This window comes from Scleropages formosus, chromosome 18, assembly GCF_900964775.1.
Source record: "Scleropages formosus chromosome 18, fSclFor1.1, whole genome shotgun sequence".
Taxonomy (NCBI): domain Eukaryota; kingdom Metazoa; phylum Chordata; class Actinopteri; order Osteoglossiformes; family Osteoglossidae; genus Scleropages; species Scleropages formosus.
Window position 1 is genome coordinate 756,443 of NC_041823.1, and position 15,794 is coordinate 772,236.

The 15,794-nt window shown below is 52.8% G+C and overlaps 2 protein-coding genes across 11 annotated transcripts; both read left to right on the forward strand.

Annotated features, from left to right (window-relative positions):
- Window positions 1–651: 651 nt before the first annotated feature.
- Window positions 652–12,252, forward strand: cep85 (centrosomal protein 85). Of its 10 annotated transcripts, none has more exons than XM_018734615.2 (15): window positions 652–763; window positions 1,876–1,934; window positions 3,005–3,062; window positions 4,273–4,422; window positions 6,414–7,087; window positions 7,177–7,307; window positions 7,684–7,801; window positions 7,891–8,076; window positions 8,195–8,347; window positions 8,502–8,656; window positions 8,919–9,036; window positions 10,054–10,104; window positions 10,299–10,406; window positions 10,535–10,763; window positions 11,107–12,252. In XM_018734615.2, the coding sequence occupies exons 3-15, from the start codon at window positions 3,020–3,022 to the stop codon at window positions 11,268–11,270; spliced, it is 2,280 nt and encodes a 759-aa protein (XP_018590131.1). In that variant the 5' UTR covers window positions 652–763; window positions 1,876–1,934; window positions 3,005–3,019; the 3' UTR covers window positions 11,271–12,252. The 10 variants fall into 10 exon arrangements, with proteins under 10 accessions (XP_018590131.1, XP_018590130.1, XP_018590137.1 ...); XM_018734614.2 differs by having other exon boundaries at window positions 1,899–1,934; XM_018734621.2 differs by having other exon boundaries at window positions 1,899–1,934; window positions 6,414–7,072.
- Window positions 12,253–12,887: 635 nt separating this feature from the next.
- Window positions 12,888–15,606, forward strand: sh3bgrl3 (SH3 domain binding glutamate-rich protein like 3). The gene is made up of 3 exons (XM_018734559.1): window positions 12,888–12,992; window positions 14,861–15,028; window positions 15,279–15,606. Exons 1-3 carry the CDS (start codon window positions 12,948–12,950, stop codon window positions 15,342–15,344), a joined length of 279 nt encoding a protein of 92 aa, XP_018590075.1. The 5' UTR covers window positions 12,888–12,947; the 3' UTR covers window positions 15,345–15,606.
- The last annotated feature ends 188 nt before the right edge of the window (window positions 15,607–15,794 follow it).

A 15,794-nucleotide genomic window follows, 5' to 3' on the forward strand; every position in this document is an offset into this window, starting at 1 on the left:
CTTCCACCTAAGATTTTTTTTTTTTTTATTATATAATACAAGAACATTAATACAGAACAATCAAACCCAGACAGACAGGGGCAGCCTAAATAAATATATACAAATAAATACACAAAATAAATTAGAAAACACTCCAATAACTAAAAATAACACCAAAACCTCAAAAATATTACAGTAATTAATGGTTATTAAATTCATCAGCAGTCTTTATGCTGTTGAAAGAAGGAAAACAGAAATATTGATTTTTTTATTAACAAATTTGGACCTGTGTGTATGATATTTAGCTAATGTGGTTAATAAATTGATGACATGTGCCGGCTAAAATTAAGTTTGTCCTTTCTCACTTTACGCGCGAGGAAAAAAGCGTCCATTTTGTTGTACGAAAAGCCCAGTTTTTCACATAACGACACGAGGGCGCAGACGGCGTCCATGTTGTTGTACGGAAAGTCCACTTTTACAACGTAAGCAAAGACACTCACACATGGTGTAGGCAGCCAATGGATTTTAAGATAACGAAAATTTCGCTAGAAATGAAAGCCATTTTATCCAATCATGTAAGGGATGTTAAAACTCTCTCGCGTGATATGTAGTCCTTTCAGCCTATAGGAGTGAAAAGGGGGGAGGGACTTCGTTTTTTAACGGTTAGATCGCAGCTGCGCCGAACTGTGGCGAAGTGTGTTGAACTCGCCTATTTGGGGAAGTTGTTAACGTTTGTCTCTGTGGATAATTGTAAACGTTTTTCCTTCAGTCGACTTCATAAAAGGTGACTTAAAGTTTGTTCTTAAGCTAATTTTGCGGTACTAAGTTGTTTCGTGTTAACTGTGTTGTTACTTTAGGCCGAGGGGGAGAGAGAGAGAGAGAGAGAGAGAGAGAGAGAGACAGACAGAGAGAGCAGCAGCAGCAGCAGCAGAGACTCTCCGAGAGTTAAGACGTGACAGACGAGATAAGTTAGTTTAATTACAGGGTTTTTCGTACGGCACCAACTTCGTGATTCATTCGTCATTGGGATACTTAGTCTAGAAAAGGTTTCCTTCACTCACTGGGTTGCCGTGTGTTTTACGCTAGTACTACTAGTCTACGCGGTTGTATCTGAACGAGTTGAATCACAGCCGGTTGTGAAACAAACAGCAGCAAAATAATAAATGATCAAACGAGTTAAACACGATGCGAAATAAATAAATCACGGGTGAAACTCGTCTCGTTCCGGGAGGTGAGAGTACGGTGAAATCGTGACGTGACGTGACGGCTGGCGCGCGGCGGTGGCGGCGGTTGTTGTTGTTATTGTTGTTTCCATGACAACCTGCTCCTCACTGGTCTCCTGCCTGTCCGGCGACGAGTGTCTCTCTTCACCACGTTAAATATACTTGGGCCAGTGTCAGGGTGCACCACCCATTGGCCAGGTCACGATGGTAAAGAAGAGTTCACTTGTCATACTGAAAGTGTAGTTTTGTCCTTTTGTGTTTCTGCGGTGGATGATGAATAGTGCTCCTCGCGCGCACTTATTATTAAATAAGTTATTAGGAGACGGATGCGTCTGATAAAGTACTCATCCTACATCCACTTGCTTATTGTGTGTCGGGGGTGGGGATTGATCACCTGTAGGGTATTTGTGACATTATCAATAAGGTGATTGATGAGAGTCCAGCAGACGGGCGACCATGTTTACCTGTGTCACATAGAATTTACTCTCTTTTTACAGCACACTTTTTTCATAGATCTCTCATAGCTTCACTTTCATTTTGTGTTATACGTTCAGTGTAATTGTGAGACTCAGTGTGACGAAAGTACACAGATTTACAGTGTTTTTTGACCTTTGTCCTTGGTGAGGCTGATGTGGTTACTGTGAATGACACACAAAACGATTTGTGTCCCAAGGAGCTGTTGGTTTGTTTTGACAGGACAGGGGGAAGGTGCTCTGCTGAGATGCTAGACAGGTGAGCAGTTCCCATGTTGTTCACTTGTTTCACCTGGATTTTCACAGAGGGGCCAGGAGATTCACATGAGGGGTACAGTGGTCCTTTAAGTGCCCCTCGGGAGAGACTCTGCAATCTCGCTGTGTCATACCTGAGAGCAGGTGTCCCCCTCACTGGATTGCTGGTGGCACTTGCCCTTTCATCGAGGGCTTTTATTTCAGCTCGGTGTGCAATGGAACCTCAGAAAATATCAGGAAGGTGAAACCGTCAGTGTTCTGAAGCTCCGAAGAGGATCAGCGGTTCACATGTGAAACGTCCAAGGGTGTGGTGACAGTAACATGTGGAAGGAACACGTCCTCCTCAAACGGCTCATTCGTCAAGGCAGGACCCTACAGCTCGACGTGTACTGTGGTATTTTGCTATGAAAGCCCAGTCTGCCTCTGGCCCACCTTCTAGTGGGTCTGTCTTGAAGCACCTGTGCAGCACACCTGAGACCCCAGCCCCTGAGGAGCAGGGCAGGATGCTGTGATTGGATCTCCTTCTGCTGACAGTGTTCTGTGACCAAGTTTTCTTTGCCCAGCAGCAGGAGGGCACAGGATCTCTCGCCATGTGGCAGAGTGCTTTACCACAGTCCAGCAGGGGGAGCTGTGGTTCAGGTTTAGACCTGGTCATCAGGTGGTTTTAAATGAGGTGTCACTGTGTCAGAACATCAGCACAAAGGTGTCTGTGATGGGTGATCAGGGGTGACAAGTGGCCTAGTGGTTAGAGCTGCCATTCAGAGGCCCCAGGTTTGGATCCCACCTCCTGCTGCAGTACACTGTACAAAGGTACTTGCATGGACACACTTGGCTGATGCTTTTCTCTAAAGTGACTTACAGTGTGAAGCTTCTTACAGTTATTCACCGATTTCTGCAGCTCAGTAACTTTTACTGGAGCAAATTGGGATAAGTACCTTTCTCAAGGGTGCTACAGCTGGGATTTGAACTTGTGACCTTTGAGTCCAAGGGTGGCAGCTCTAACCTCTGTGCTCTCTGCATGAGAGCTGTTCTGGGTGACTGATGGTAACAGACTGAACGTTTCGTCACTTGCAGGTGCCAGCGAGTCACATGAGCGCCTCACAGCTCCACCTGGACCGACCCAGGCTCACAGGTAAACTTCCTGGGTGTGGTGGTGTCGAGCAGGCCGTGGAACATCAGCACTCGCTGTCTGTCTGTCGCAGTCTGTGTGGTGAATCCTGGTTCTTTGGAAGTCAGGATGAGACAGACAGAGACTGGGTTCACAACTGCTTTATCCTATTACCATGCAAGCGCAGCTCCAGCGCACACAAGTTTCTCATACTGCAGCTACACTTTCTGTTATATACACAACAACTGGGACAGGAAGTGTGTGTGGGGTTTTGAACAAATCGAGATACAAGGTCCGCACAGTTAATAAAAGATTAATGATACACATACCGCCGTGTGTTAACAGGTCAGGGGGGAAAAAACATCCTTTTTAAATAAATTCCTTAAGATTTTACCAATTCTATGAACTTTGAGCCACGTAAAAAATTTTTTTTAAATGAGAAAAGATCAAAATGTTGTCTCTGAGCCCTATTCAGAGGGCCACAGCATGCCTCTGTTGCAGCTCAGTGGCACTGCGACTGGGTGGGTTAGGGTTCGCTCCCTGTTCGCTCCAGGTTCGCTCCCTCTTCACTCATTCATCCACCAAACGCATGCGGTGTGCCGAGTCACAATTCACTGTCACTGGCACCGGAATGAGCTGTAAACACCACGGAAGTTAGTTGAAATAAGGTATTCGCGCTCTTTTACTGCCAGTTATTGGCATGGAGAGTAAACACACCTTGTGCTCGTTGTGGTGCACACTGAAATGTTGGAAAATAAAATTTCCCAGTTTAAAGTACATAAACTGGGAAATATTTTCACCTTTGAAAATGTGCCACCTACATCAGTAACTACAAGCTTTGTGTGTTGCTGAAAGTTTTAAGCTTCTGGAAGAGGAGGATGTATAAGCATACAGGTATGGTATGGTAAGGTTTTATGCAGCTACTTGTGTGATGAATGTCGGTTTAATATGATGAAGGAAACTTTACTTAAGAATCACACATCTGCAGCTAAGTTGTCTTTCTCCTAATGTAATGAACACATTGTATTTTCTCTGAGATGTACATCGCTTTGGAGAAAAGCGTCTGGTAAATGAGCAAAGCAGATCATCTGTTTTACTTTAAAATACGTGATTTGAGGTTAGGGTCCGATGCTCTTCGGTTAACCGCCTCCTCCCACCTGAGGGACTGTCTTTGAGACCATCAAATGTCCTTTGTGTGTGTGTGCGGTCACATGGCCGCGCTCCGTGTTCTCAGCAGAGTCGGATCGCCGAGCCGAGCCCCCTGACATGGAGTGGCAGACCCCGGCCCTGTCAGAGAAGTTCCAGAGCCGCTTGCGCCACCAGGCGAGCGAGGTGGACAGTGGGGACACCGGTCTGGGCACAACTCCGTCAGACAGCACCGAAGGTGAGAGCGCCACCGTAGCGACCAGGTGCCTGCAGAGAGGGAGGCTCTGCGGTCGCTCCACACTTTGACCGTCTCCGGCCTCAGAGGGGCCTGTATAGGTGGCCTGGGCTTTGACCTTCTCTCCCACGTGCAGTTAGAGTGAGAGGCCTGTTGCCATGGTGCTCGGGAGAACCAGGGAGAACCAGGGGCAACTTCCGTGCCGCATTTGGGAGGCGAGAGATGTCCTAACGCTGCCGTGTATTTATAAATGTTCCGGAAGAGCCCGCAGATCTGGCCAGTGGGATTATGTTCATGGCCAAGAATACCGCGGTCAGGGAGCTGCCGTCATTAATGTCACTTTGGCTGGAGCGGTGGAAACTCTGATCCGTCGGGCTGCGGGAGGGCCCTCCTCCCTCGAACCCCTCCTGCTGGGGTGGGGATGAGCCCTGTTTGGGCCGAGCGGTCATCCTCATTTCGTTAGGGTTTTTGGACAGGTATTTTTGATCTGGTTGCATTGGTGATTTAATTGATGATTTACAGCTGGTTTAGTTTTGAATTTCTATTATGATGGGTAACATTTCAAAACAAAGAAAAAGGTTACACGTGGTATGTTTTTAAGTACTTCATTGCTTCAGTAAAGTTGAGGCGGGGGGAACGAAGCTGGATCTCAGTACCATAGGGCTGGAGCACCTGGGTAGAGTCTGGACGTGCTCTGCTGCCTCCTCCTCACTGCTTGTCAGTTCTTAGGGCAGTCCCCCCTCCCCTCTCTTTTTATACCAGTGGTCACTAGAATGTACATATGACTGGGGTCACACGCAGATGTTGTTGTGTATTTATTGATATTTATTGTGTATGTTCACTGAAAAGCTCCAAGCAGCTCAGGGCTCCAGACTCACTTGGCCCTTGAGGAAGATTTCTCTTTTGCTGCAGAGACTTGGTGTTTTTTATTTTTTAAACAGTGCCAGAATATAGCTAAATATGACTGTGGACTTTTACCGTGTTTTTACTGTCAGGCACGTTGACCTGCTGTGTCTTGTCTGTGACTCACACAGGAGGGATTTGCAGGAGGAGCCCTGAGAGCTGCGTGCCATAGGGCGCTGTCCTCCCTTCCCCCTCCTCCGTTTCACCCAGCGGTCACCCGCCCCTCGTTGACAACGGTCGATTGAAGCCGGGTGGGAAAAATCGGGATCAGACCCCACTCACCCCCCCACGTTTAGCTGTGGTCTTGGGGAGGTGAGTGGGGTTTAAACGGGAGGCCGAGCAGATTGAGGTTCTCTGTAACCTGAGAGCTCACGCTATAAATAACCAAGACAGGTTCATTTGTGTACCGGGGTGTTGGCAGGGAAGAGCGACCGCTGCTGTTGACATTGTCCCCCGCTACTTCTCTCTGGAATTAACCGCTTTTGGAGCTTGCGGTCATGCAACGCTGCAGGACGGGACCTGAGCTCGGCGCGAGATGGACTGGCAGGCAGAACCATCCTCGCTGATGCCTCCTGCGCTGGAGGTGACTGGGGTTGGCCGGTTGGGTGGTCCCGTCCGCAGGGTGGGCCCCGGCTCCTCCTTCCTGCTGCAGTAGTGGCTCTTGGAGCTTCTCGCTCGTGTGTCTCGCCGACCTTCTCGCTGCTTTGGCCTCAGTGGCTGGATGTCGGTCAGCTTGTGCAGTGGAGACGCCGGTACTGAAACACGGTCCCTGCTCCTTTCAGGGCACAGCAAGCTGCTCGAATTGGAAGTTGGTCTTAAATGTGCTTCTCTCTCGACATGATGCCGTTTCTTTCAATTTAATTGTAACCTCTCTTTCAGTCCCTTTTTCCTGTGGCACAGTAATGTTTCTCTTCTCTCTTCCGCTGCTTGAGTTAGTGCAAAGACAAGTTGTAAACAAGTGATTGTCCAGAATGACTTTACAGTTGCTCCTGTCTACATCAGTCCAGCTAATGCTGTGTTGCTTTATTAAGAGTCTGCTGTCAGTTGGCACCAGAGGTAGCTGTCCCTCCCCCACCAAAATGTCTTTGCAGATTTCCGTAGCTCCAGCAGCAGCCCTTCCTTCCAGCCAATCCGTAGCCAGATTCCCATCCCGACTGCCCATGTGATGCCCTCCACAGCTGGCCCTCTGGCCCCCAAGTGCCAGGCTTCGGCCACGGCTCCCTCAGGCTCCCGGGAGTCTAGCTCATCCAGCTCCTCCAAGTCCTGCTCCCTGGCCAAGTCGGCGTCGTCCCCGAACCTGGAGGGCCAGACGCACGCAGACGGGGGGCCCGCCACCAAGCCGGACTGCCTGAGCCGCTACAGAAGCTTGGTGAATGGGCTCGACCACTCCCTGTTTCCGCCAGGGGGGGAGCGGTCGCGCCTTGACGATGGCCAGGGGTTCGAGGTGCCCACCATGGAGCCCACGCTCAACCAGTCGGTTCTGCTGACCACCTTCTGCCCAGATCCCCGTTACCGGCTGCAGATGAGTGGTCTGGGCGGGACTCCTGAGGTGCGGGTGGGGACTGGGGCGGAGTCGACTTACAAGCTCCTTCCAGAGGCCAAGCCTGGGCTCCACGGTGCACCCCAGAGGCCCTCCCAGCAGGCCATGCTACGGACCAGCCAGGGGTGTGAGGCCCAGAGTCAGGACAGGGTGTGCGATGAGGCTGCCTGGAGGCAGCAGCAACACCAGCTGGAGAGCCTGCGACTGCAGGTGGAGCACATGAAGGTGGGAGGCGGGGCTCCTCTGTGGGTGGAGTCAGACTGGAGGGCGTGGAGAGTGACGCTTCTCCATCGGTTTTTCTTTCTCCTTCCCAGTTGCTGGCTGCAGGTACGGGACAGGTGTCCCCTGTGTGCCCCCCCAGCCTGCTGACCAGCGGCACCACGTGGGATGCCATCATCAAGGCCAGTGAGAGCCTGCTGAAGGAGAAGGACCTGCTCATCGAGAGGTCAATACAGCTACACGTGTGCTCGCTGCTAATGGCAACGCTATGTGTTTCTAGTGTAACAGCACAGCGGTCTTTGCCTTTTCGCATGCAGTGCCGTTGTTGCCCTTTCTTCATCTACCTGACACCTTGGTCCAAACTGAGCTTTGTACACTAAGCTACTTACAAGGGCTTACCCATTAGTGGGTAATGTAGCACCTTCGTGAAGGGCGCTATGGTGGGAGCGGGGATTTGAACCTGTGACCTGCAGGTTAGAAGTAAGCGACCCCAACCATTCCGGCACCTCATACAAGGTTTAATAATGGCTATGGCTTTGTTGCTGTGAACGTAGCTCTCATGCATGTGCTCATGACTGAACCCTGAGCTCTGTGCTGTGCAGGCAGAACCAGCAGATGCTGCAGCTGAAGCAGCGGCTGCGGGAGAGTGAGCTGCAGGTGCACAGTGCCCTGCTAGGGCACAACGCTCCCTATCCTGACGTCTGTCTACTGAGGCTGCAGGTGAGCTGCGTCGCCGCGTGTTGCGTCCTGTTAACACCTGTGCCGCATCCACTCGCCTGCTCACTGTGCCCCCCGTCCTGCACATCCAGGAGGCACAGCGCGAGAACGCATTCCTGCGTGCGCAGTTCGCCGAGCGCAACGAGAGCGTCGCCAAGGATGCAGCGCAGGCCGAGCGGCGCCTCGCGGTGGCAGAAGCGGAGTCAGGCAGGCTGAGCGATGAGCTGCGAGAAGTCGCCCGGAAGCATGCTGAAGAGAAGAAAAAGCAGGAGGAGCGGGTGAGCGCATCACCTCTACACCCCCGAAACTGGGATTTGAGACGGGGCGGAGCTAGTGGCGCTGTGGCCTCACTGTGTCCATGTGTATCCATGTGTGTGCGTGCGTGTGCGTGCGTAGATCCGCAGCCGTGACAAACACATCAGCAGCCTGAAGAAGAAGTGCCACAAAGAGAGCGAATTGAGCCGCGAGCGGCAGCAGCGCATCGAGACGCTGGAGCGTTACCTGGGCGACCTGCCAACACAGGAGGACCACAGGGCCCAGAGCAAGGAGGTGTGTGTGTCTGTGTGTGTGTGCATCTTGTCGTGTTGTAGGCCTTACTGCCCAGTGATTCAGCTCCTACAGTGTGACTACAGATCTATAACCGTGTGTGTGTGTGTGTGTGTGTGTGTGTGTGTGTGTGTGTGTGTGTGTGTGTGTGTTTCAGCTGGAAGAGGCGCACCAGAGGGTTCAGCAGCTGCAGGAGGCTGTGGGGGGTCTGGAGACCCACCTGGCAGAGGCACGGGCAGTCCTCCGGGTCCAGGAGTCCCAGCTAGAGGAGCAAAAGCAGCGGGAGAAGGAGCTCCTGGCCACGGTCACCAGGTACACCAAATACACACACACGTGAACATACACACACACACACACACACACCCCACACTTTGCTGCAAACCCTAAACACTGAACTGTCCCGAGTCCACTCCTTCATATTGTCCTTCTCAGTTGGCGAATTGGTCACACCTGGCATTCATGTCCCCCTTTAACAAGGTGACTCAAGGTGTAGCTGTCAGTGTGGGTTTCTGAAACTTCTGCAGGAGGAATGTGTGTGTGTGTGTGTGTGTGTCAACGGAGTCCTGGCTGTCAGCCTGCAGGAGCGCGTGCAGCAGGGGCTGGAGGACGGGGCCCGACTGCCCTCCCTGGATGCTGAGACGCTGCGGGAGGAGAACGCAGTGTTGAGGGAGGAGCTACAGAGGCTCCGCAAGGTACCGTGTGTCACCTCCTCCGCACTCGCCTGTCGCATCCAGGCAGGGTGCACTGTAGCTTTTCACAGTGGACAGGAACAAAGAACAGTTCTTAGAGCATCACGGGGTGCTCTGAGTTTCCCACAGGCGCTCTTGGAGAACAGACTCCTCACTGGACAGACACACTGGGACTACTTGTTCGTAGCTGCACAGTTCCTCGTACGACTCTCAATCAATAAAGGACCAATAATGTCCCTCCGTTCACTTTCCGGTTAGGTTTGGTAAAAACCTCAGTTAAAGTTATGGTAAATAAAAAGTACACACACACACACACACACACACACAGAGAGAGAGAGAGTCAGAAACCACTTGTCCCAAGCGGGGTCGCGGCGAGCCGAATCCAGTAACACAGGGCGCAAGGCTAAGGGGGGAGGGGATGCACTCAAGATGGGACACCAGTCCTCCCCAAGGCACTCCAAGCAGGACTCGAACCCCCACCACAGTGCAGGCCCTGGCCAAACCCACCGTGCCACTGCATCCCCCCACATGCTGCATTAAATCTGTTTAAAATGACTGGAAATGGAGACATTCTCTCTGAAACTTGTTGAAATTCTTCTTCAGTGCTGGTTGTTGACCAACTCATCCCATGAACATCTACAGTGTTCCTCATCCTGTTACTGATCTCTCGGGTGGGGGGCGGCTGTGAACACGGTGAAGTGAGCTGGTGTAAAGTGGCCTCCTGTGCTGCTGCGCTCTTCACTGCTACATACTGGCTCACTTGGTGAACATACGTCACATTTGCTCTCACACAGGTGCGCTGTAGAAAATAAACCAGTGAAGAAAATGCAAATAAAATAACTTGGAAAACGTCTCTATCTTCTAAAACGTGTGCCTTGAATGAGGAGTACATTGCTGAAGATGAGCGGAAACACATGATGGCCCCATGCAGAGTTCGTCAGGGAATGTGTGAGTTGTCTTTGTCCCTCAGGCTGTCCTCTCACATACAGGCAGCTCATGTGTGAATGTCCACCTCCACAGGTCACTGATGAAGACCAGCGGCTGCTGGACCAACTGGGAACGCAGATTCGGGTAGGTGGCGCACCTTGAGTGGGGCCTGTCCACCGGGGTAAGTCGGGGCTGCAGTGGGACAGTAGGTGGAAAGTCCACGGGGTCTCCAGGACTAGAACTGAAAACCTCTGCTTGACCTCATGACCTCACAGGACAGCAGGTGGCCACAGTGTAATTTTCCTCTCGTGTTCTTTGTGTCTGCATGTCCCCTGCAGGCCCTGGAGAAGCAGCAGGCCCAGGAGGAGGGTGCGAGCCAGGCACTGCGGGAAGAGCTCTTGGCAAAGGACAGGAGTCTACAGCAGCTGCGCAGCGCAGTCAAGGAGGTCGGTGGTGTGTTACTCGGTGCGCCTCGCTGCCATTGGCCCAGAGGCTCTGTGCTGCCACCTGCTGGCCTCACTGTAGGCCATCGGGACCTGAGAACAAATGCGTCCTGTGTCCTCTGTTGTTGAAGCTGTCGGATCAGAACCAGGAGCTGGTGGAGCGCACTCTGACCCTGCAGGAGAAGCTGGCCGAGTGCGACCGGGACCGGAGCCCAGCGTCCCAGGAAGAGGCGCGTCTCTCCCGTAGGCTGCACGCCGAGATGGCAGCCTGTTTGGGTGACCTGCGCTCCCTCTGCAGTGTGCTGACCCAGCGTGCCCAGGGCCGCGACCCCAACCTCTCCCTGCTGCTCGGCGTCACCCGTAAGCAGATCCTTACTCGGGGTGTGGTCCATGTGTGCAGTACCTGTTTTGCAGTGGCCTTGTGGTTAAGGAACGGTGCTAAAGCGGAGTTAATGAGTACAGTGTCAAGTGTGCGCTGTGTGGCAGGGGCCGTCGACCAATGACCACAACAAGGATATCTCTGTCATTCGCTGGTCAATACGCAGCCTGGAATGCTTTTGTTACCTCCTGAGTGATGTTTCCTCACTGCAGCTGTTCTAGTGGTTCCCAAGCCAGAATGCTGCTGGAGCGTGTGGGCTGAGTTGGGTGACCGAGTGGCCCTTTGTGTGCTAACGGTCTCTGCGTGCGTGTCGAACCAATGCAGCTTCGGCAGCCTCCGCTGACCAGTCCCAGGAGTGCAGCAGCCCCGAGGTCCTCGGCAGGAAGCTGGTGGAGGTGCAGCAGCTGCGACGCGATGTGGAGGACCTGCGCACCCTGGTGTCTGACCGCTACGCGCAGGACATGGGCGATAGTTGCATTACGCAATAGCCCTGGTGTTGGAGTGGCAGTGCACCTCTTTACCAGGACCTGTGGGAGGAGCCTTACAAAAGGGATGGGGTTTCCTAGGGTGTCCATGGGCACTTCTGTGAAGAAGATGCTGAAAACAGCCCCTGTGGAACAGAACTTCGTTTGCTTGACCTGACATGACCCCCAAGCTGAGGCAGGGGGGCTGCGACCCGGAGGCCACAGTGCCGTGTGTGTGAACACACCTCGTTCACTGGGGTGTCCTTCTCTCATGGTTGATAATCAACTGAAAAATGTCCCCTGTTCCTCCTTGTGAGCGACAGGACGGTCATGAATGGTCTGATGTGAGCGGGGGGGGGGGGGGCGGGGGGGGATGCAGAATGCTCTAACCCTGGACAAGGTAAAGAGTAAACAGCTTCTCGAACCTGGGACCAGGAAGGTGTCCCAGAGCAGCAGTTGTCTTTTCAGCGGACGGACCCGGTCGAACACCCTGTGGTCCTCATGACACCGACCGCTTTGGAGTTGCTGTCCAACTGGTACCGTTACCCCGGTAAACCCTTTTTGCAGGGTAAAGTAAGCCGTAATCAAGTCATTTCTGTTGTGCCTTGAAACTGCTGCAACTGAAGTTCCTGCTCCTGTCCTCCTCGTTGTTGTGCTCATTATTCTCAACGAGAACAACAGGGACTTCCTGTAACCGGTGACACGGCACGAGGTGCTCAGCGCGCGCAGCCACACATTCCTGTTATGAACTCGTAGATCTTACAGAGAGAACAGGTCCCAGTCACTGCGTCCCACACGGGCCTCGTGCAGCGGCCCGGACGCTCGAACCCGAGCTCCTCGGCCTCACGTTTGCGCTTCCCTTCCGCTCCTCGCTCGTCAGGGACGTTTTACACTGATTTACCGCACGTCCGCCCACGCCTGGGGATGCGCGGTGGCGTTTTTATTCCAGCTGTTTTTCCCGAACTTTCTTCTGCACTTTGGAAATAATAAAGTTTGTTTTTGGAAACGTTTCGCTCTCATTTGTGGCTCTTTGCCGGTCTGTTCATGGGGTTCCAAGTGCCCCCAGTGGTGCTTTGCAGCTGGTGACTGTCTATAATGTTTATGCAGTGCTGCAGCAGAACTGTATTTTCTATAAAAGTATGCCTGCAGTTAGTGATAAGAAGAAAAGCATTTCGTAGCTGAGCTGAACCAGACAGTTATAGAGATGCAGAGGACGGGCTCGATGACTGCAGAGTAGAATTGCATCAGTAGCTCCTGTGGCAGCTTGAACTTCCTCAGCTGGCGAAGGAAGTACAACCCCAATACAACGAAATCACAGTAGTATCCCTGAGTTTTTTTACGCAGCCACATGAAACAACAATATAGCACCAACACCTCTATAAAAATAGAAGATCAAACAATTTAAAGAACACATTAGGTGAGTAAAAGAGCAGGACAGACAATAGTTGTATGTATTATGTGTGGTAAAGGTGAGGCAATGTTCAGCTCTGGAGAAGAAGCTGTTTTTCATCTTAGTGCAGCGTGTGTGTGTGTGTGTGTGTGTGTGTGTGTGTGTGTGTGTGTGTCTTTAAACGGACTGTACCATCACCCCTCCCCCCGTGTTCGGTGTACCCGGACTGTACCATTACCGCCCCTCCCCTTGCTCTGCGCTCTCTTTACTCTGCTTTTACCGTGTTTCCTGTGACAAAGGGATTCTCCATCATGGGTGTGAAGCTCTACTACACCACGGTGACTGCCTCGCGGGAGGTACGGGTCTCGCGCCGCATCCGCGCTCCCGTTTACCTCGTTTATCCGGTTTCTCGAGGTTTCGCTGTAGTTCCTGACAGAGAGAGAGAGAGATTCTGACAGTGTGTCGAACAGACTGACAGCGGAGACACACCCAGATCGGCGACACACACACACACACACACTGTTCGCGAGATATCGGAGTGATGTGTCTGGACTAGAGGTTAGTGTGTGTGAGATCGGTGTGTTTTTTGTCCGTTTCCGCGTTGGAGCGACCGCTCACAATCCGGGGCGGATGTGGCTCGCGTCTCTCACACGCTCACACACACACTCCCTCCCTGTACCCGCGAATATCCCATACCGGGCTTTTACACACACACACACGCGCTGACTGGCCCGACATGACCGATCAGTGTTTCCCGCGAAGAAGAAGAAGCGCGACGAAGCCTGGGATTCGAACCCGCGTCCATCAGACTGCGGATTAACCACCAGGTCACCACCCAGTTCCCCCTCCCTATCTGGTCCTGCGCGCGCTCCTGTTTGTCTGAGCTCCGCGAGCCCGAGTGAGTGCGGCCTCCTCCCTCGCGCCGTTTTACTGGAACATTGATACATTGTTACACTGTTCTACAGGTTCTGATACATTGATTGTTACGCTGTTACTCTGTTCCCGAGAGACTCCCGCCCGGTTGTGTATAGAACCGCTGTAGTAAAAACACAGTAAACGCACTTGAGCAAAAGCAGAAATCTCTGTTTGTCAACATGATGATAATCATTGTTTGTTGAGTCTCAGCACGTCTGGACGTCACACTTGTTTACTGACTGTGGCTGGATGAGGAGGCCCCTCGAGGGCATCGACCCCACATGTAATGGAACTGCTCCCAGTGGGGCTCCACTGACACCACATCTGCACAGGCTTCTTCACTCAGTCACCGGTGTCAGTCATCCCGCTGAGATGCAGGGCGCTTCCTTTGTCCCTTGAGCCGGCCCCTGGTGTACTTTAGTCCTGTTAATTTGTAGTCTCGCGGTCCCGGGTTCGAGTCCCACTCCTGCTGCAGTATCCTTGACCCCGAACTAGTACAATGATAATGACCCTGCTGTATAGAAGGGTAAATCAGTGTAAGTGGCTCTACAGCATCAGTCAGTGGGGGAAACGTGTGAGAGGAGCGAAGACCGTTAGAAATGAGTAATAATACATTAGAGGAGCTATTGATCGTGTCGTCAAGTACAGCGGTGGGTCAGTCATCGTCAGGACAACTCGTCACGGGGGTGGAGCACAGTCCTCAGCACCCAGACGGGGAGCAGGGAGATGACTGAGGCTGGTGGGGGTGGGGAGTAGTGTGACAAACAGGAGGAATCATTGACTCGATTTAATGTCTCGACACACACGCATGGGATGTACGTAACTTCTGTGTGTGTGTGTGTGTGTGTGTGTGTGAGTGGGGGGGGGGGGGGGGATCCACAGGTTCCTCTCCCTACGAGAGCTGCACTGTTGGTAGCTGCTGACTTCTGCATTACGCTCTCCCTGGTGTACAGAGGAACACGAACACACACACACACACACACACACACACGTACGTAGCTGCTGACCAGGCCGAGCCGGAACCCTGTGTGTTCTGATCTCTCCCACTCTGTGTTGAAGTACAGTAATGCTACACCAGGACAATACTACGGTAATACCATGCCACAGCGGTACTGCACTCAATTTTCACTAATTTCAAAAATAGCTCAGGTCACAACATAAAAAAAAAACACTTCAGTAATGGGGTAATCTGGGCGTTGAGCTCACGACCCTCCGCTGAGCCCCTGTGGCAGACGCCAGGCTGCGTACTCTTCTCCCTCATTGTGGTCGCCGCCCACCCGGGATCTGACCCACTGCCCTCCTGCTGCAGGTGAAGTCTCAGCAAGCAGAGGTGATGCGCATCCTGGAGAGCAAGAACATCGTGTTCGAGATGATCGATATCTCCGTGGGCAACGAGGTCCGGGAAGAGATGAGGAGCAAGGCGGGCAACCCGAGCGCCGTGCCGCCCCAGATCTTCAACGACGACCAGTACTGTGGGGTGAGGGGATCGGGGGGACGCCGCCGCCGCTCGACTCGCCTCCATGGTGTATACAGCTGCTGTCGCTCATCGGTGGCGGGAGGGTGTTTGCGTTTGGAATGAATCGGCGGGTCATCAGTCATACCGAGCAGCAGTTTGCGGGGTGTCCGTTAGCGGACGCGTCACCCTGGAGGTGCGGTCAAACTGAGTCGAGAACACGCTGCTGGTGCCGGCTGTGTTTGTGACGCTCGTCCCTCTGCTTCACTCGCAGGATTACCAGAGTTTCTCAGCAGCCGTAGAAGAGGACAAAGTGTTGAAGTTTCTGAAGATGGCATGAGGACCCCGCACCCCCCCATCAGAACAAATGCCAAAAAACAAGAGAGCAATCGATAAGCACACACACATCCCATCTTCTGAGTCACATCGAATCCCCCTCCAGCCCACCCCAGTGTCCGCACCTGTCTTAATCTTGCGCTAGTATGTCTTAATCTGTCCGAGTCTGCTACCAGCCAGCGTGGTGTCGCCGGTGGGACGGGACCACACACCCACCTGCGACTCACCCAGCTCTTCATTCCCAGAGCGAGTCGACAGGATCAGAACCAAACGAGTCAAACAATCAGCTGTTTACGTGAAGAAGAGGAACCCGAGGGCCCCAAGCCCCCGATGGAGCGACGGACCAGTTACTGTCCCTGTCCGCAGGGATGCCAACACCCAGCTGGGACAACTGGGAAGAGAATCGAACCTGCAGCGCAACCCGGTCGGCGAACTCCTGACGTTCCTGTGGACC